Raw genomic sequence first — 21,622 nt, forward strand, 5'->3', positions numbered from 1 at the left:
TAAGAAGCGCAGAGTGGTTGTCATTGGGGACTCTCTTCTGCGGAGAACCGAGGGACCGGTATGCAGACCAGATCTTCAATCAAGAGAGGTCTGCTGTCTACCAGGAACCAGGATCCGAGATGTGACCACCTGCATAGGAAAAATTATCAAGCCACAAGACCACTACCCGATGCTCCTCATCCATGTTGGGACAAACGACACAGCCAGGAACTCACTGGAGAAGATACCGGAAGACTTTAGAGCCCTAGGGGTGAAGCTGAAGCAGATGGAAGCACAGGTAGTTTTCTCCTCCATCCTACCAGTAAGAAACAAGGGAAGAGCTAGAGAAGAACGGATACAGAGGACAAACGAATGGCTGCGGGGATGGTGCAAAGAAATGAACTTTGGCTTCTTGGACCACGGAGAGATGTTGCAGGGACCAGATGGGCTATACCTAACCAGAAGAGGGAAGAACGTCCTGGGAAGACGTCTAGCTTACCTGCTCCAGAAAGCTTTAAACTAGGTGAGCTGGGGGAGGGGACCCACTCTCACACTAGTAGGGTAAGTAACTCCTTCTTGGAGCCGGAGGTAAGTAATCGCGCGAGTGCTGCAGGGGTTGTTGAAAGGGGCACAGGAAAAACTAAGAGCGACCAAGACATAATTGAAGGGGACAAACTACTAGGAATAAAAGCATTCCATGCAAACAGAAAGAATGGACGGCCATGTATGCTAATGCCCATAGCTTAGGCAATAAAATCCTGGAACTGGAAACAGAAATAAGAAACGCCGACTTTGATGTTGTGGCAATATCAGAAACGCGGTTCTCGGAGTCCCACGGATGGGATATGGTTATACCAGGATACAACTTACTCCGTCACGACAGAAAAGGCAAGTCAGGAGGAGGAGTAGCTCTATACATTAGGGAGGACATCAAAGTTACTAAAATCACAGACATCAAGTATACAGGAGAATCCCTCTGGGTGAACCTTGCCAGGGGCAATAACAAATGCCAGTATCTTTATGTTGTGTACAGACCACCAAGACAAAAAGACGATGCGGACCAAGAACTAATTGAAGACATTGAGACCATCACACTGCGAGGAGACACAGTGCTGTTGGGAGACTTCAATATGCCTGATGCGGACTGGAACAAATTTTCTGCCACGACTAGTGGCAGTAAGAGGCTACTAACCTCCATACGGGGAGCACATCTCAAACAGATGGTGTTAGAACCCACCAGAGATCAGGCGATCCTGAACCTGCTGCTCACCAACGGGGACAGTGTCACAGAGGTATCAGTAGGAGAGGCTTTGGCTTCCAGTGACCACAACATGGTGTGGTTTCACCTGAAGAAGGGAACCACCAGGTCAAATACTTCGACTAAAGTCCTAAATTTTAAAGGGACTATGGGGCATGGGGGACTATGTCTACAAAGCACTGCGAAACCAATGCACGATGGACGATGTAGAGGTACTATGATCATCTCTGAAATCCACCCTGCAAGAAGCAACCAACATATACATAAAAACCGTGAGCAAACGGTGCAGAAAAAATAGGCCACGGTGGTTCTCTGCTGAGATCTCAGAGCTGGTAAAGCAAAAGAAAAGAGCATTCATAACCTACAAACAATTGCAGAAACCAGAAACTAAAGATATCTATCTGACAAAATCTAAAAAGGTTAAGACGGCAGTCAGGGAGGCCAAACTCCGGATGGAAGAAAATATAGCAAGACAGGTTAAAAAAGGGGATAAATCCTTCTTCAAATACGTTAGCGACAGGAAGAAGAACTCAAGTGGTATTGTGCGCCTAATAAACCCGACGGTAACTTCGGACGCAGACAAAGCAGAACTACTCAATAACTACTTCTGCTCAGTCTTCACTTGTGAAGCGCCAGGATCCGGACCTCAGCTGCAGACAAAGGGGTGCTCAGAGGACCCATTCCGGGACTTTACATTTACCGTGGACAATGTCTACCACGAACTATCAAAGCTAAAAGTGAACAAAGAAGCTATGGGCCCGGATAATCTACACCCCAGAGTGCTTCGGGAATTGAGAGATGTCCTAGCAGAACCGTTAGCTGACCTGTTTAATCTTTCCCTAAGCAAGGGAAAAGTTCCCTTGGACTGGAAAACTGCCAATGTTATTCCGCTCCATAAAAAGGGATGCAGATTGGAGGCCAAAAATTACAGACCAGTGAGTCTCACATCAATAGTATGTAAAATCATGGAAACGTTAATCAAAAACAGACTGGACACGTTTCTGGATGACGAAAGACTACGGGATCCCCACCAGCATGGCTTTACAAAGGGAAGGTCTTGTCAATCCAATCTGATAAACTTATTTGACTGGGTAACAAAAAAACTGGATAAGGGAGAGTCCCTGGACATCGTGTATTTAGACTTCAGTAAGGCTTTTGATAGTGTCCCACACCGGAGGTTACTGAACAAGATGAACACGATGGGCCTTGGAGAAACACTAACTGCATGGGTAAAAGATTGGCTTAGCGGCAGACTTCAAAGGGTGATGGTAAACGGTACTCCCTCAAAAACGTCAGAAGTAACCAGTGGAGTGCCACAGGGCTCGGTCTTGGGCACGATACTATTCAATATCTTTGTAAGGGATCTGCCTCAGGGACTTCGGGACAAAATTACATTATTCACTGATGATGCTAAACTATGCAACATTGTGGGAGGCATGTCAGAACCTGATGGCACAACCATGCCCAACACTATGGAACAGGAACTACTTTTACTGGAACAGTGGTCCAGTACTTGGCAGCATAATTTTAATGCCAAAAAATGTAAGGTAATACATCTTGGTAGCGGAAATCCATGCAGGACGTTCACCCTGAATGGTGAAAACCTAACAAGAACTGCAGCAGAACGGGACTTGGGAGTAATCATCTGTGAAGATATGAAAGTTGCCAATCAGGTAGAGAAAGCTTCAGCAAAGGCGAGACCAATGCTGGGATGCATTAGAAGAAGCTTTATCAGCCGAAAGCCTGAAGTTATACTGCCGTTATACAGATCCATGGTGAGACCACACCTTGAGTACTGTGTTCAGTTCTGGAGACCACATTATCAAAAGGATGTGAAGAGAATGGAATCAATTCAGCGAATGGCCACTAGGATGGTCTCAGGACTCAAAGATCTCCCATATGAAGAGCGTCTGAACAGGCTACGCTTATATTCTCTCGAAGAGCGCAGAGAAAGGGGGGACATGATAGAAACATTCAAATACATCAAGGGCCGCATTAAGGTGGAGGAAGAAATCTTTCATCTTACTGGTCCCACGGCGACAAGATGGCACACATTAAAACTCAAGGGGGGAAGATTTCCTAAAAATTATAGGCATTGTTATAGAATACGCCTGATGCTTGCACAACTTAGGTATAGGCATTTAGGCCTAGTTTTAGCTGGCCTAAATGCTTGTGCCTTAGTTCTGTATCATACACAAGCACTAAGCACAATTCTATGAAATGTAATAATAATAATAAAAATAATAACAGTTTATATACTGCAGGACCATGAAGTTCTATGCGGTTTACAATGGTTAAAAGATGTTAAAAATTAATTAGAATTAACAAGGTTAGAAGCTAGTTATTAACATCGCTAGAGATCAGTTATTGTAGAGTAGGATTGAACAGGTTAGTTGCCTAAATACTTCAGGAACAGGTATGTTTTTAAGTGTTTCCTAAATTCCCCATAAGTAGTAGGTGTGAGCAATTGTTCCAGATCTTTGCCCCATGATGCCGCTTGATATGAGAGAAGATGTTGATGGTGTTTTTTTAAATTTACATCCTTTAACCGGTGGGGAAACAAAATTCGAATGTGAGCTTCTCTTATTCTTCACCGAAAGGTCTTCTACGTCAGATAGTTGAAGCGAGCACAACGCTCGACTTCAAAGGACGATAGGACCGTCAGGTGGGGGTCGCTCCAGAGGTATACTTAGAAGATGGATTCTCGAAGGAGGGAGGGTTCGTGAGTGGGCAGACTTGATGGGCCGTCGGCCCGTTTCTGCCGTCATACTCTATGTTTCTATGTTAGCCGGAAAACTACAACCTGCTCAAGAGGAGGAGGTGGCGGCTAGCGTGGCCGGCAGTTTAGCGTGCGCTATTATGTGTGTTAAACTGCTAACGCGCCTTAGTAAAAGAAGCCCTAAGTGTGAGGAGGGACAAGCAATAAAAATGAAAGTGAAACCTTTCGAGCAGAGTACTCAACAAGTCTTGGGATCTTTGGGTCTATAGCCTGAGGTTTGTCATGTTATTCTGTCCTTGAGGGAGAAAACCTACAATGGCAGAAAGCCACAAAAGAGACCTAGTCTGGGAATATTTTAATGAAGCTTCTCTACTTATGGGTAAGGCAGGCATGTGTGCAAAATGCAAACACTTAAAGAAATGCAAGGCCTGATGGCCCAAATGAAACACTATTAGAAGTGCTTTGATGAAGATGACAAAAAGATCTTCATGATAATAAATGTTTTGATTTCATCATTTTTCTTAAAGACTGACTTGAGGAACTGTCATATTTGAGCAAAAATATATTTGTTATTATTAATGCATTTGTTATGAAGAAATAAAGAGCTGAAACAAGCAAATATTCCTTTTTTTGGAGTAGCAGTGAATACAATGAGTAATACTAAATAAGCAGAAATAGTATCAATAATAAAATAACATCATTGACCTTTTTGTTTAGGGGAATCTTCGCATCACCTTAAAGGATTTTGGAAACTATCCACCTTCGAGATAACTCGAATTTGTTACCGGAGAATGTGGTGAAATCAGTTAGCTTAGCTGGGTTTAAAAAAGGTTTGGATAAATTCCTAAAAGAGACGTCCATAGGCCATTAATGAGATGGCTTGGGGAAATCCACTGCTTATTCCTAGGATAAGAAGCAGCATAAAATCTGTTTTACTACTTGGGATTTAGCTACGTACTTGGGACCTGGGTTGGCCACTGATGGAAACAGGATACTGGGCTTGATGGACCTTCGATCTGTCCCAGTATGGCAATTCTTATGTTCTTAAATTCTTAACCATCCTCCTGTTCTACAGTTTTAGAGTTATCTGTCCAGGATAGTATTTCAATTACATCATATATATCACAGAATATATCACCTAAAAAATAAAAAAACTACCATCGATAAGTCTGTGATAAAAACCAGCAGATGGATTCATATATTATTATTTTATGTACAAGTATTAACTTATCAAATGATGCCTACTTATACATAAAAATTGTTTATTTATATTATTAATATATGAACCCATTTATGTTTTTATATGTTATTATTTGTATGTCTTTAGACTCCTGAGGTAGGCCTTGAAGCCGAAACATGGCTCATGTTTTGAGTCAGTTCACTTTATCCAATAAAGACTTCAATTGAACATCTGGCTTCCTCAAACATCCTTTCTGCCACTTGCAGACAGTTGTCTTTGCTGCTTGTTTTTGCAAAGATATTTGTTCTTCTTGTTTTTGCTTTTTAAAAAAGTCACACCAGTGAACTGGTGGCAGTCACTTGCACTATATATATATAAGCACTTGTATTTAGAGACTGTTGAAGTAATGATTTCACTTTTAATAGCAGTAGCTTCTTCTTTTGGCACAGAAAGAATATTATCTTCTTTTGGACTCATTCTTTCCAAATTGAGAAATTGTTTGGGACCCGATAAAACAGGAAAGCTTGTTATTATTGGGCTCCCTCCAATTATTCCGCAAGCAACTGAAAACCTGGCTTTTAACTAAATTGTAATTCTATCCCCCCTTACTCTTCTCTTCTATATATAAGTTCATGTAAACCTTTTTTTTCCTTCTCTTCCTATATTTTAAGTTCTTGTAAACCGTGCCGAGCTTCACATCCGTGGAGATGATGTGGTATATAAACTTAAGGTTTAGTTTAGTTTAGATTATATAAACAAACAAGAAAATAAAGATGAGTGAGCTACAGAAGACAACATTTTAAGTTTTTCTTGTTTGGATCTGGGTGATAGTCTAATTTTTTTTAAAGATATTTTGTTTAACCATATAAGTTGACATGGATATTTAAGCAAATTCAAGAATACTTGGAGGGGCATAAACAAAAGAAACGTCCAAGTCTGATTTGGACATAGGGCGCTAGTCACCCAAAGTCAGCAGCAGCAAAATGTCCATTCTCGAAAAGCACATCCAAATTTTTTTTTTGCGTGTACATCTAGGCGTTTGATCATCCAGACCGCCACTACATCTATCTTTATACCACATTCTCATTCAAATATTCATCCAAGTCCCAAACGCCCAGAACAAAACCAGCAATGTAATGGACTAGTCACCCAGACATGGCAAGAGAACAGTGGGGCACCTTACAGGGCACTGCTGTGAACTTCACCAAAAGGGTGCCATGCTAACATTTTACCACAACTCCTTTATAGGTCATGGTGAGCCCCACAAAACCTACTATATATGTCTACAACTCGGAATAGCTCTTATGGCTGCAGGTGGCATCTATATGGCAGTACAGTAGGGTTTTTTTTTTTTTTTTTTGATAGGCTTACATTTTTCACCATAAATGCAGTGGTTAGAAGGGCTTATAGGCCTGAGTCCTCCTCTCTATGGTTCACTAGCCAACCCCCCAGACTACTTAAGCCACTCTACTAGACTTTCCTATATCAGGTGCTGATGTTCTGGAGGCAGGCAGGTATGTTTTTATTCCGATTTTTATGGTAGGTCCGTGATCACTGGAAGAGTGTGTGGGGGATCTGAACTTTGTGTCTGTAGTGGTTATCTGGTCACTTTGGATACCTTCTGGGAACTTAGACCTGCTTTTAAATTGCTTAAGTCACAACTTATAAGTTCTGTCCAGACAGCCTCATAAACTTTTGATTATCCCTGCAGTACAACTAAGTCTAGGCCGGCCCATGTCCCGCCCTCACCACTTCTCCAAAAACACCCATTTCAGCTTTTAATTCAGAGACCTAAAAAGTCCCTTGATACGTCTAAAAAGCCATTTCGATTATCAGCACTTAGACGACCTGTATTTTAGATCATTCAAGTGCCAATCTGGCCGGGTTTTAGATGTATTTTTGTTTCAATTATGAGCCCCATATACTATAATGTTTAGTGGAGCTCGGACTAAAGAGGACTGCGAAGAATTGCAAAGAGACTTGAACAAGCTAGGGGAATGGGCGACGAGATGGCAGATGAAGTTCAACATTGAGAAATGTAAAGTATTATATGTGGGAAACAGAAACCCGAGGTACAACTATACAATGGAAGGGATGTTATTAAATGAGAGTACCCAAGAAAGGAACTTGGGGGTAATGGTGGACATGACAATGAAGTCGACAGCACAGTGCGCAGCGGCCACTAAGAAGGCAAACAGAATACTAGGCATAATCAAGAAGTGTATTACAACCAGAATGAAAGAAGTTATCCTGCCATTGTATTGGGCGATGGTGCGTCCGCATCTGGAGTACTGTGTCCAATATTGGTCGCCGTACCTTAAGAAGGACATGGCGTTACTCGAGAGGGTTCAGAGGAGAGCGACGCATCTGATAAAGGGGATGGAAAACCTTTCATACGCTGAGAGATTGGAGAAACTGGGTCTCTTTTCCCTGGAGAAGAGGAGACTTAGAGGGGATATGATAGACTTACAAGATCATGAAGGGCATAGAGAGAGTAGAGAGGGACAGATTCTTCAAACTTTCGAATAATAAAAGAACAAGAGGGCATTCAGAAAAGTTGAAAGGGGACAGATTCAAAACGAATGCTAGGAAGTTCTTCTTTACCCAACGTGTGGTGGACACCTGGAATGCGCTTCCAGAGAGCGTAATAGGGCAGTGTTCGGAACTGGGGTTCAAGAAATGATTGGACAATTTCCTGCTGGAAAAGGGGATAGAGGGGTATAGATAGAGGATTACTGCACAGGTCCTGGACCTGTTGGGCCGCCGCGTGAGCGGACTGCTGGGCACGATGGACCTCAGGTCTAACCCAGCAGAGGCATTGCTTATGTTCTTAAATAAAAATATTTAAATTGTTATTAAAATAATGATAATTTTCCTCCTTTCAATAAAGTATAACAGATACGTGGTCTACTATTACTACTATTATTTATCATTTCTATAGCACTGAAATGCATACACAGCGCTGTACATTTAATATTCAATAGATGGTCTCTGCTCAGAAAAGCTTACAATCTAATTTGGACAGGCAGACAGGACATTTCAGGGTTGGGGTGTTTCTAGCAGAAGGAATGATATAATGGGTAAAGGTAACTGACAATGAGTGAGTAAAGGGTTGAAAGCAGCTTCAAAAAAACCTGGGCTTTTAGTTTGGATTTGAATACCATTAAAGACGGAGCATGATGTATCAACTTTGGTAGCCTGTTCCAGGCATATGGCGCAGCAAGAAAGAAATGACGGAATCTGGAGTTAGCAGTGGAGGAGAAAGGCACAGATAAGAGGAACTTACCTGAAGAACACAGTTTATGGGGGGGAGAGGGAAGCATAGGGGGAGATATATTGAGGGGTTACAGAGAGCATGTACTTGTAAGTCAGTCACAGGAGTTTGAACTGTATTCTGAAATGGATGGGGAGTCAATGAAGTGACTTAAAGAGAGGGGTAATGTGCATGTGGTGTCTCTCTTCGAATATGAGTCATACAGCAGCATTTTGAATGGATTGAAGGGAAGAGAGACAATTGAACGGAAGACCTGAGAGAAGTACATTGCAGTAGTCTAAGAGAGAGGTGAGAGCATGGATAAGGGTTTTGATAATGTGCTCAAAGAGGAGAGGTCAGATTTTGGTAATATTATATTGGAGGATGTGACAAGTTTTAGTAGTTTGTTAGATCTGAACAGAGAAGGAGAGAGAGGAGTCAAAGATTACCCCGAGGTTATGAGCAGACAACACAGGGAGGAAGATGTGTTATCCATAGAAACAGAGAACGGAGGGAGGGGGAGGTGGGTTTAGGTGTTAAGATAAGGAGTTTGGTTTTAGCCATATTCAGTTTTAAATGGTGATGAGACTAGAGAATGACACGGGGAACAATTTGTCTCTGTCTCCGCAAACTTGGTCCCTGTTCCCGCCCCGTCCCTGTGAGCTCCTGGTCTACTTCCTTCCAATCTGTCCAGATTAGGCAATTATCCAGATAGACTCATACCCTTGTTCTGAAGGGAAGGCACATCTACAACTATGACCCTGAAGAAGATCCAGGGAGCTGTTGCCAAGCCAAAGAGAAAGCACTCTGAACTAAAAATGTTGCCCCAACATCCAAAGAGACAGTTAATTTTGATGGTCCTAGTGGATCAAGATATGCAAGTATGCTTCTGACAAGTCCAGATCATGAGAAATTCATCCTGTATGACTGAAACAATCAAGAACCTCCAGGTCTACTTGCAAAATGGCAGTACTCAGAGTCTGCCTCTCTTAAGGTCTAGGACAGGATGTAAAGAGCTCCCTTTCTTGGGACCAACAGCAGCAGCAGCAGGACTAGAGCACCCAGATCAACTAGTAAAGCCAGACTCCACAGCCTACCACTTAGCCTGAAAACCACAGGGAGAGACCATCAAGATTTTATTAAAATTTGATTAATCACCTATCCAAATCCTAAGTGATGTACATAGAATTAATTTTAAAAAAGGGAATTAAAAGAAATAAATAAAAAATTAAAAAATAATAAACATATTAACTCAAGACACAACTGATACGATCCGAGAAGTAAGGGGGAAGAAATACAATTGATTATAGGACAGGTGAAACATTAAAGGAAAAAAATATGGTTCAGGAATAGAAGTGTAAGTCTAAAAAAGTCATTATCAGGCATGCCTAAGGATTAAAAAAAAGATTGAAAGCTTCTTTGAATAAAAAAACATTTTAATTTACTTTTGAAACGATCTTCCATTTTTTTCTTCTCTGATATAGGCAGGGAGTGCATTCCATATTTGGGGTGCTGTAACAGAAAATATTCAAACGTCTAGTACTAATTATCTTAAGAGATGGGATAGAAAGTAAAGATTGATCGGCAGATCTCAGCTGACGAATAGGGGCATAGGGAGTCAGTAATTTATCCAGGAAAATTGGTACTTTGGTTGAAAGAATTTTAAATGACAGGAGATCAATTTTATATGTGATTTTGTAGCTGACTGGCAGCCAGTGAGCTCTAATCAAAAGAGGGGTTACGTGATCAAATTTATGTGCTTTATAGATAAGTTTCACAGCGGTATTTTGGATTATCTATAAGCCCTTGTACAGCGAGTTACAATAATCTAATTTTACAATTACTAACAAGTGGATTAATATGTTAATTGATTTTGGCTCTAGAAATTTTGACACTGATTGAACCATACGGAGTCTGTAGTGACAAGACCTGACCACTGAACTAATATGTTCATGATATGTTAGTTTTTGGTCAAAGATAACCCCTAAAATTTTTATTGAATTAACCATTTGTAAAGAGTTTCCGTTAATTGTGATAGGGGCTCTCAAGGAAATACCTTCTTTTCCAGGGAAATAATAAGGCCTTTGTTTTTTGGATGTTAAGTTCTTAAATATTCTGTTTCAATCAGAGACTAACTTGGTCAAATTTATGATTAATATTAAGTAATTCATTGGATCATCCAATGATATTGGGTACATAAGTTGTATTTCATCCGAAAACCAATGGATTGGCAAAGGGTCAGAAGGGGGGTAATGAAGATATTAAACAAAAACAGTGATAGAATGGAGCCTTGAGCAATCGAATGGAGCGATCGAAGCGGCAATCCTCCATCCAAGAAATAAGGCCCTACCGGCTGAAATTTATTTTTAAGTTAAAAACCGCAGCGGCAGCTCCTCTCACGAGCTGCACCTGCGTCAGAGAAGGATTCTGACGCAGGCAGGGATCGTGAGAGGAGCCGCCACGGCACCTTTAAACTTTAATTAATTCGACATCCCAGCTCAATGTTAACTTGCAACGACAGGTTGTATACCAGCAGAAAAAGTGCGAGCAGCGGGCCAAGTTCTGTCTTCCACAGTTTGTGCGATCGAGCCACGCTCTGAGGTTCGGGGTGGGGGGGGGTGGGGGAGATAAACTGAGGTGCGATGGCAGGAAATAAGTTTTCATAGAAAAGGTGGAGGGGGCTAAAACAGCAATGAAGTTTAAAAGGGCATGGTATAAATAAACACAGAGGATCATTCGTTGATAATATCAAGTCAAGAGTGAGAAGATCTCCGTGGTAAAAGAGAGGTCTAGATGGAGAGCAAGCTAAAGCCATAGCAAAAGGGCCAGGAGAGGGAGCACACCCCCCCACCCCCGAACCTCCCCGGTCTGGACTTTAGGGGCCACCTTCAGGCGGAGGTCTCAGATGCTGATGACCACAGGATTGCCAAAGAAGACACTACACACCACTTTGTAGAAGCATTTTATTGATTGCCCACGGAGGCCTATGAATATATTATTGATGATATGCAATCGTTTGCTTTAAGTATCTGTTTTACTGCACATGAAGCCGCATGCTGGACAGGGGGAGCAGGTAAGGGCTGCTGTTGGACAGGGGGAGCAGGGAAGAGGGACAGGGGGAGCAGGTAAGGAGTGCTGCTAGACAGGGGGAGCAGGGAAGAGGCGCTGCTGGACAGGGGGAGAAGTGAAAGGGGTGCTACTGGACAGGGGTGGTGGTGGACAGCTGAGGAAAGAGAGAGACAGAAAGAAAGAAAAACAGACAGAAAGCGGCCGAGAGAGAGAAATAAAGAAAGACAGATACACACATCTATTCTTGAAGCTTGATGACTCTTAGCATGGAGTCTTATGGATGGCCCAAATCAGGCTTCTTGAAGCTTGATGACTCTCAGCATGGAGTCTTATGGATGACCGTACAACAAGAAAGTTGACCCTGATCCCTCCACAAAGGGGCGCAACCAGAAACAAAAAGATTGTGGAGTGATAAGGGTTAACTTTCTTGTTGTATCGATACATACAAGTCTTTTTGTTTCTGGTCTTATAAATGGCCAACAGCTTCCTCAACCTGTTCCAGTAGACTGCAATTGCAGGCAGGACAGAAGCTAGCTGATGAAGTATATGTCATCACTTCTTACAAAACATAGTAACATAGTAGATGACGGCAGATAAAGACCCAAATGGTCCATCCAGTCTGCCCAACCTGATTCAATTTAAATTTTTTCTTCTTATCTATTTCTGGGCAAGAATCCAAAGCTTTACCCTGTACTGTACTGTGTGTCCGACTACTGATGCTATAAAACTATCCATAGTCGTGACATCCATTTATCTCCAGATAACAACGCAGCATGTGTAGGGACTTCAGTGCGTCCGAGAAGGAAACAATCTCTGCAAGTGTTTCATTAGTCGTGATGACCGCAGCAGTATCTCCATCCTCATCAGACTCTTGGTTGTCTGCAGTGTCCTTTATTACTGTACAGATATCGGAATTAGTGCTGTCAGATGATATGGGCACATCGTTGTCAATGGCAACATACAGCTCAAATTCTTGTGGCGAGAGTCCAACTGGGAGTTCAATGGACGAAGTGTCAGCTTCAGTTGTCTAAGATGTGTGAATGAAGCTTGCCTGTCGATAGCGATTTGAAATAGTTGATGATGAAACTCGACTCCACACCTTACCCTGATACTCTAGCCCATCTACACCCTCCCAGCCATTGAAGCCCTCCCCAGCCCATCCTCCACCAAATGGCCATATACAGACACAGACCGTGCAAGTCTGCCCAGTACTGGCCTTAGTTCAATATTTAATCTTATTTTCTGATTCTAGATCCTTTGTGTTCATCCCACGTTTCTTTGAACTCAGTCACAGTTTTACTGGCCATGATCAGGCAATGCTTTCCAGCCCTGTCCCTGCAATCGTATATCTACCAGATCCAACCTAACTACTCCATCTGAGATGAGGAACTGTGGCCCAGGGATCAGGGAGTCTAAGATCCTTCTGCGTACCAATCCTTAACCTGCACCATCTGCTGGAGGCAGAGAAAGACTGGAGCTTTTAGATCTATAGCTCTTATAGTTCTTATAGTGGCTGTGATGTCACTGGACGTTAGTGTTCTCTGCCTCCATCTAATGGCTGGGGAGCAGAACCCATTGGTCTGGACTGGTCTAGTACGATAAGGAATGTTGCCTTTTAGAATGTAAACATTTGAAGTACTTTTATACAATATATATTTGGTCTGATTTACTAATATAATGGAATATCAATGAAAACTAAAATACCTGAGAATGTAGGTTACAAGTAACATTTGTAGTACAAGGAATGGATATGAAAAACTTTCACGGAGCGGTGGTGTCCACATCACACGTGTGCACTGAAAACAAACACTTGATTAGCATTCCAGAAAATAAATTCTGTGTTGGTTCACAAAAGTTACAAAGTCATATCAATGTCAATATGTCCAGTTTAGGTCTAAACCATAACTTTCAATTTGCAGTCTGAATGGAGAACTATATAAGTGAACCAAAATAAGAACAAAAAGCTTAAAATAATTGTGTTTAATAAAATACATCATTTGCAATTTAAGGACGGAAAGATTAGGTTCTTACTTCAATAATCTTCTTTCTAGTAGATAGGAACTTTATTCCTGAACCTGTGAGTAGTCAGTCCCTTCTTGTGAGAATTCATTAGCATTCTTTTGCTCTACTTCATATCCCTCTAGGTTGTTCTCCAATTCCTCAGTTTGTACCAAAGCAGATGGTCAGCCCTAGAGAGGAAACAGAATAAGGAGGGGTACAGAGAAACATGTCAGTTCTGTCACCAACCCAAGAACAACCTGCACTAAGAGTGTGGGAGATTCTACAGGTACCCTCTAGATTCATCAACATGGCAGTTGTGTCCTCTATCCTTGTTAAAGTTGGATAAAGAAAAAACCCCCACAAAATGTCCAGATGCCCCTGCACATTCGAGGCAGTAAATAGGCAAATGAACACATGAAAGGGGAGGCTTCAAGAATAGAGTGTCTGTCTACTTGAAAGGAGATTAATGAGGTTAAGAACCTAATCTTTCCTTCTAATGCGACAGACACTCTATTCCTGAATCTAAGGGATGTATCAAAAGCAGTCCCCCGAGTTTAGGGTGGGGCAGATGAGCCTGTTGACAGAACTGAAGATCCAAATGCGGAGTCCTGTTTGGCCACCATGTTCACCCTATAAAACTAAGTGAACATATGGAGTGAGGACCAAGTTGTCACTCTATAGATTTCTTCCGCCAAAGATTCTGACCATGAGGATGCCACGCTTCTAGTGGAGTGTGCCTTCCCAGATATAGGCAGACACTTTCCACTGCCCATATAGGCTGAAGAAATGGCCATACAGATCCATCTAGAAATGTTCACTTTCGAAGCTGGTCAACTTTTACAGGCAGTCCCTGCCAATGCGAACAAATGATCAGACAGTCAAAATTAATTTGTAAACTCCAGATACTGTAGTAAGAGTCTGTACACATCCAGCAATTTCAACACCCAATCACTCTTTCTCGATCGAGTGAAAGCAGGTCAGCATATTTCTTCATTGATGTGAAAACTGGAAACCACTTTCAGTATGAAAGATGGGACTATGCATAAGACAACGGCTGAATCTGAAATTCTGAGGAAGGGATCTCTGCATGAAAAAGCCTGAAGTTCCGACACTTGTCAAGCTGAAGCAATCACCACCACAAAATACCGTCTTGATTGGAAGGTCCATCACAGAAGCTTGCTTCAGAGGTTCGCAGGGCACTCTAGACAGCACCCAGAGGACCAGATTAAGACTCCATGCTGGAAAAGGCTGTTGCATCGGAGGATGGAGGCACAAAGTGTCCTTTAAAAACTGGCCACATCTGGATGTGTGGGTATGGTGCTCTTATTAATCTTAGGCCCAAAACACAAGAGCCCCACAATTTGAAATTTCAGGAAGCCTCACTCATCTGAACACACAAAGCTCAGGAGCACTTCCAGGCTTTCGCATATGATGCTATAGTTTCTTACATCTTAGAAGGGTGGAGACGACTCAGTCTGAATAGCATTTATGCGCTAGCGCAGAATGCTCAGAAGCCATGCTGTAAGACCACAGTGTTCTGGATCCTGCAGGGTAACTAGACCCTGCATGAGCAGCTGAGGATGACATGGAAGTTTGAGAACTTTGTAGATAGATCAGGTCTGCATACCATGGTCATCTCAGCCAGTCCGGTGCTACTATAATCACCAGCCCCTGGTGTGCCATGATCCTACGCAGAAGTCTGCCTATAATGGGCCATGGAGGGAAGGTGTAAAAAAAGACCTGTCTTTGGCCAGGATTGCACCAGGGCGCCAGGCCTTTGCTTCCTGGCTCATATCTTCGACTGAAGAACCGAGCCTCCTTCTTGTTGGCTGCTGATGCCATCAGATCGAATGATGGGTACCTCCACCAATTCACAATGCAAGTGAAGGCTTCCTGAGATAATGACCACATCCTGGGATCTAGGGTCTGCTAGCTAAGGAAATCTGCTTGCATATTGTTCACTCCTGTCACATGTGTTGCCAATAGACCCAAGAGACAGCATCTGGGCTTTTAAACGTAGAGCAGCACTTTTGGTGACCCTGGCGATTGACATAGGCTACCGTCATTGCATTGTCTGAGAAAACTTGTACTGCTTTCTTCTGCAGCACGTTCCCAAATGCCTGAAGTGCCAGGTGAATGGCTCGAAGTTCCAAGCAGTTGATTGACCACTTCCTCTGGGAAAGGGACCAACATCCCTGAACCAGTCATTCCTGGTAATGTGCCCCCAACAGCTGTATAGGCTGGAATCTGTTATCAGTTATCACCCATGAAAAGATGCAAAGGGGAACTCCTCTGGTGAGAGACTGGGGCTCCAACTACCATAACATAACATATCTAAACCACAAAACCTCATAGTTAACAAACTAGAGAGACTGAATAATCTCAGTGATGTACAATATCAATTTCCCAGGAATTTCCCAAATAGTATTAATTAAAAGGCTAAACTGAAACAAACTTCCGCTGTCCAAAGCAGCTGCTGCTAAAGCGCATCCGAGAACAGAAGCAAGCATGCCCTTGCCCAGGGGACTATGTCCAAGGTCGCAACCATTGATCCCAGCACCTGCAAATAATGACAGGCCTTCAGAGCAGTCTAACTCCACAACTCCCTCATTAGATGCAGAAGCTTCTCTCTTCGGGCACCAAGAGGAACACTTTTGTTTTCCCTTGCGTCAAACTAGACTCCCAGATACTCCAAGATCTGTGTTGGCTCCAGGTGGCTTTTCCAAAACCTGACCACCCAGTCCAGCTTCTGCAGCAGTTGGATCATTTTGAACCGCTAGTCTGCCTTTGGATTTAGATTGGGCTCTTATTAACTAATCATCCAGATATAGATGTACAGATATAGATGTACTACAATGTCCGCTCTGTGCAGGTGTGCTGCAACAATCACCATTACTTTGGTGAAAGTCCATGGTGGTGTGGCCAAGGCTGCAAACTGGAAGTGTTGCTCCAGCACATTGAATCACACTATGAAGGAGGCAGCTGCTGCAGCTTTGATAACCAAAATCTGTGCTCAAACTATCTTTTCAGAAATGCATCAACTCTATGGTCCTGTGCATCCTTCAGCATCACTTCACCTTCACTAGGAAGGGTGCGCTTGGCCATTTGCACCACTGCAGAGTCCACTTTGGTTGGACAAACAGCTGCTGGAAGTCTGGAGCCAAAGGATGGAGCTGTGTCATAACTTTGGCCACCTTAAGTGAGCCTTCAGGAGTGAGCTGTTCAGTGACCAAAGAAGTCAGATCCGGATAAGCAGGAAAGAAATTCATCTGTACATAAGTGCCACACATAACGGAGCACTGAAAGATGGAAGACTGCTGGGCATTAAGCTTCAGTATAGCCAATGAGTCAGAAATGACATAGGAAACTGAAGCTATCCTTAAAAGGCAACACACTGAGGGATCATCACTGTGATCTGCCGTCATGTCTGCCCATTGGCTACTGGATCCCAAAAGGAATCCCACATCATCCACAATAGCAAAAGAGCCCTGTGAAAACAAAGGCAGGGAAAAGGACTTCCAATCATCCCAATCCTGCTCAGAAGATGTCACTGACATTGGGAGCCAGCATGGTGTGAAGGAGGGATGCCTGAATGGGAGAAGGACCTCATTAGGTGTAACAGGCTTGCCCGTAGGCAGTGCAGTGTTTCCCAGTCCCATTAAATAGGCTTTCCATAAAAGGCTGACAAAATCTGAGAAGCAGAATCTCTTTCTCTAGGACCGTTTTTTCAGGATATTGGGGGTTACAAGGCCTTGGAGGACTGACTGAGAACAGAGACCAAAGCTTTCACCACTTCCTTCCATGCACTGTGGCACATAAAAAATAGCATCTCCTCAACTGGCAACGCTGCACAACCAACGCAGGATCCAGGACTTTTAAGGCTTGGGGCATCCTTCATAGGCAGGCACTTGTCAAAACGAACGGTTTTGAAGCAGTAAAAAGGAGTTTAAAATCAGATTGCTAAAAATCCAAGATGATTGCTGTCAAAAAATTGGCACCAAAAATGGGCTGTTGGTGCTAAATGCAAAAATAAAAAATAGTGATTTTAAAGGTTTTAGAGGAGGGGGACCCAAGCACTAATCCCAGAAACCACTAAAACTCCAAATTTCAGACCGCACCCCCTCTCCCTCTGATGTTCCCCATATGGAATAATGAGAGTACTCACTGTGATTCCAGGAGCTTGTTTGTCTGAATTAGCCTGGCCGCAGGAAATGGATTTCTGCCACAGAAATTGCTTAGACCATCAAAGAAAATCTTTTGGCTGCCAGCCAGATGGACCATGACCACTGACTCCCACCCCGAGATTCCTCACACAGCAAAGAGGGTAAAAATTATGTAGCCAGATCCCTGATACCCCTAGGGCTCTTACTCAGGGGTTACAAAACCTGTGCTTAAGCCTCTGAAGGCTGGCTCCGCAAGTACTCAGAGATTGGCCTGGGAGTGCAGTCCTCCCATGTGGATCTGCGTCCTTTTCCCCAGCAGAGTATGCCTGAGCAGAGGACCGCTGAGCACTGAAGCCATGAAGAATTTCAAAAATCTGACAAACACCCAAAACAACAACAAAAAAATCAGAGCAGAGCAAGAGATACCTTCTGAGTTTGCTTGCAAAAGGAATAACCGAGGAGGGTGCTGTGCTACATTGCAGAAGGTTTTAAGTTCTCCTTCCGCAGTTTGCAGGAAATGAGAATAAACAGATCAAGCATGGATACCTGTGTATCCGCAACAGAATTTCAGTTACCAACAATCATAATAAAGCAAAGAAATTGTCTTGATTTTTTCTGGTCAAGAAAAATACATATATCTTATTCCATTTACCCATATACTTTGGACAAAGAAAACCATCTGCAGCTAAATTCAGAACTTTTGCAGCATTTGCAGAAACTGCTTATGCTTACTATGAGGTCTGCAGAAATCTGGAAAAAGCCACAAAGGCTGACCCATAAACATCTCTTTTCTAGCATGAAAGAAAAGCTTCATTAAAGTTCTTGTTGCAGGTTTCCGGGTCTCGCTGCTGTGGATTTCTTCAGGATATGCTCTGTGTGACTTTGTAAATAGTGGGTTCACTGAACTGATTGAGAACAGGGCAGTCCACCAATTTGATGCCAGCTGCGGAAACCCTGAGAGAACTTCATTAGAGTTATCAGATTTGGATACAAGGACAGTAAGACCCTATATCTTACCCTCTCTGGAAATTTCTTATATAAGTTTAAGGTCCAAAATATCCATGCAGACCCGTGAATAATCTATAGGTGGAGTTTCAGTTCTTCCTCCCTAAGAATTATATTTCACAGGTAGATAAAAAACATTGTGCAAAGGAGACGAGCACTTTCAGCATTCTCCACTAAATATTGTTTGAATAAGTTTCTCAGAGGCCTTGTTGGAATATAAGGGAAATTGAGGACACATAAGTTCAATTGTCTCAATCTATTTTTGAGGGACTCCTCTTGTACTTTCTTCACGCCTCTGACTTTGTGTGTTCAAGTGACCTTTCAATATTACAAAAAAGGATATCCTAACTTTATCTACAGAGCTATCGGGATAGTAGATGAATATCATATCTATCCATATAGCTAGTGCTGATTACATCATTTGTATATTGATCTGTTAGCAAATATGTCACACATCTCACTATTGCCTTCCCTCAATCCTCCCCCACAACAAATACAAGTGCAAGCGGTTTATTAAAGTGGTAACAGATATAGATGATGCATAAAGCTGAAAAAAAATCTGAAATGATAAAATCTATTAAAAAAGGTAATTATTATACAGAAAAGATTAACTCTTTAACTTCAAATGAATAAACTCCAAAATATTTATTAATGAGCACAAAACTGGAAATCATGAAATCTTAGTGAAAGATGGAATAAAGATAATAACTTTAAAAAATGGATTCATTTATCAGTTGTTGTCAACAGCTGTACTCTACTTTTATTTTGTATGAAATGTGGACTACCAAGTATCTAGAACAGTCTCTGAATTGGTCACAGATGCATTAAGACCTTTCTCTTCATATTTGTGGAGCCAGATAAAAAAGATGTTTTCCCCCCTGTGCTCTCAGCAAAGCAAGTATCAGGAAGCTACACAATAAGGGGCCCTTTCACTAAGGTGTGCTAATAGATTCAGCATATACTAAAAATTAGCACAGGCTAAATGCTAAAAAGCCTATAAGTGTAAAATGCTGGTATTTAGTGCATGCTAATCATCAGCCCATGCAAAATCCATTAGTACAACTTAGAAAACGGAGCTCTAACTTTGCTGTTGATATTAAAAAAATGGAGTATTCAAATACAGTGAAACTAAATCTTTCCCAACAGGTAGACTATTCTCCAGGCAGTCAAATCAAAGATGAATACTGTATCTAGGCTGATAGATGCACAGATTTATTTTATTTTTTTTCCAATTTTCTATACCATTCTCAGAATGGTTTACATGAATTTATTCAGGTATTCAAGCATTTTTCCCTGTCTGTCCTGGTGGGCTCACAATCTCTCTAATGTACCTGGGGCAATGGGGGTATTAAGTCAGAAGAAGCTGCATGGGTTTGAATCCACAACCTCAGGGTGCTGAGGCTATAGCTTTAACCACTGTGCCACACTCTCCCCTGGATAATAAGGTGGACAATATCCCCCCCATTAGACAATAAATAGACCCTGCTGCAATGGAAGTAACACACAGACATAACATTAGTTAATGCAGTGTCTCTCAAACATTTTAGTTTTGGCACACTAAACAGAGCAAATAATTTTCATGTCACACTAAACGGAGCAAATAGTTTTTTTGTGGCACATTAAAACTGAAATAAAATTGTAAAACCAACAAAAAATTAAAATTCGAGAGTTATTTATTTAAAATTCTTTAAACTATGTATGGGTAATTGTAACAATGGTGAAACTGAATAGAATTGATAATCAATATGATGGATGTGCTTATTTTTGAGTGCAAATTAAAACGTGGCTCAAAACTTGGCTCGGTAGTTGACAAAAGTCCTTCATCAGGAACATGTAAAATAATATAATCCATGCTGGAACAGAACTACAGTGAATTGCGTGTTCCAGCCCGGATTATATCATATTACAGCATACAAAGGTTCCTGAGGAAGGACTTTTGTCCGAAACTGATACACAGTTGAACCTATATCATCTCCTGCAGTTGGACAGTAACATGAACTGAAATCACCAATTTTTGTTCTTTGGAGGCTTTACGGCTTGTTTCTGGTGCTTCACATTGAGAAACAGTGTCAAAATGGATGAGAGACCACAAATTAAAACTGAACCAAAACAAAACCAAATTCTTACTTCTACAAAGAAACAAAACCCCAACCATAACAAACCTAGAAATAAACTCCATCACATATCCCTTACAGCCCAACCTAAAACTGCTGGGAATAAAGATAGACAAACGCTGCACCATGCAAATTCAAATCAGCAAAACAGTTCAGAAGGCATTTGCAACCATGCACAACTTAAGACAAGTCCAAAAATACTTCAACAACGAACAATTCAAACTCATAGTACAAGCACTAATCCTAGGACTCCTGGACTACTGTAACATACTCTACTTGTCATGCCCCACCAACATGCTAAAACAATTACAAACAGTCCAAAATACAGCCCTAAGACTAATATACTCGCTGAAAAAAATACGACCACATTACCTCCACTTTCCAAGACTCACACTGGCTCCCAGTACAAGCACGCATATAACACAAATTCTACTGCACCCTAATCAAAGCCCTAAATGGAAATGGACCAAGCTATCTGAACAACCGCCTAATCTGGAAAAACACATCCAGACCAAGGAGAACTCAAGCACACTTTACTCACCCCCCAATCAAAGGCCTGCAAAGCAAAAAAATATGACGGTCTATTAGCCACCAGAGCAGCAAAAATAGACCACCACCTCTCAAATCTGCTGACCATGATGCCCAACTCAAAATATGAAGGAAAGAACTGAAAACCATACTATTGAAGAAATTTGTCAAATGAGCTAACCAAACCGTATCGACCATTCCCAGATCCCGACGCATACTATAGCTATCAACCTTGTAATCTTCCTGGGAATGCCCAGGCTAATTTCTTGTTGTAAACCGCCTAGAACTGAAAGGTATTGGCGGGATAGAAGACATTAATGTAATGTAATAAGCCTTAAATTTGGGAGGGCTGT

The 21,622-nt window shown here is 42.0% G+C and overlaps 1 protein-coding gene across 3 annotated transcripts in view; it reads right to left on the reverse strand.

Annotated features, from left to right (window-relative positions):
- The window catches only part of DPY19L1 (dpy-19 like C-mannosyltransferase 1), a 298,312-nt gene that overhangs the window by 159,616 nt on the left and 117,074 nt on the right, over positions 1–21,622 (reverse strand). For all 3 annotated transcript variants that reach the window (XM_033930604.1, XM_033930603.1, XM_033930602.1), the window contains one exon: positions 13,163–13,254. In XM_033930604.1, coding sequence (XP_033786495.1) covers positions 13,163–13,254 — 92 coding nt within the window. The remainder of the gene's footprint in view (positions 1–13,162; positions 13,255–21,622) is intronic.

Source organism: Geotrypetes seraphini, chromosome 2 (assembly GCF_902459505.1).
Source record: "Geotrypetes seraphini chromosome 2, aGeoSer1.1, whole genome shotgun sequence".
Lineage (NCBI taxonomy): Eukaryota > Metazoa > Chordata > Amphibia > Gymnophiona > Dermophiidae > Geotrypetes > Geotrypetes seraphini.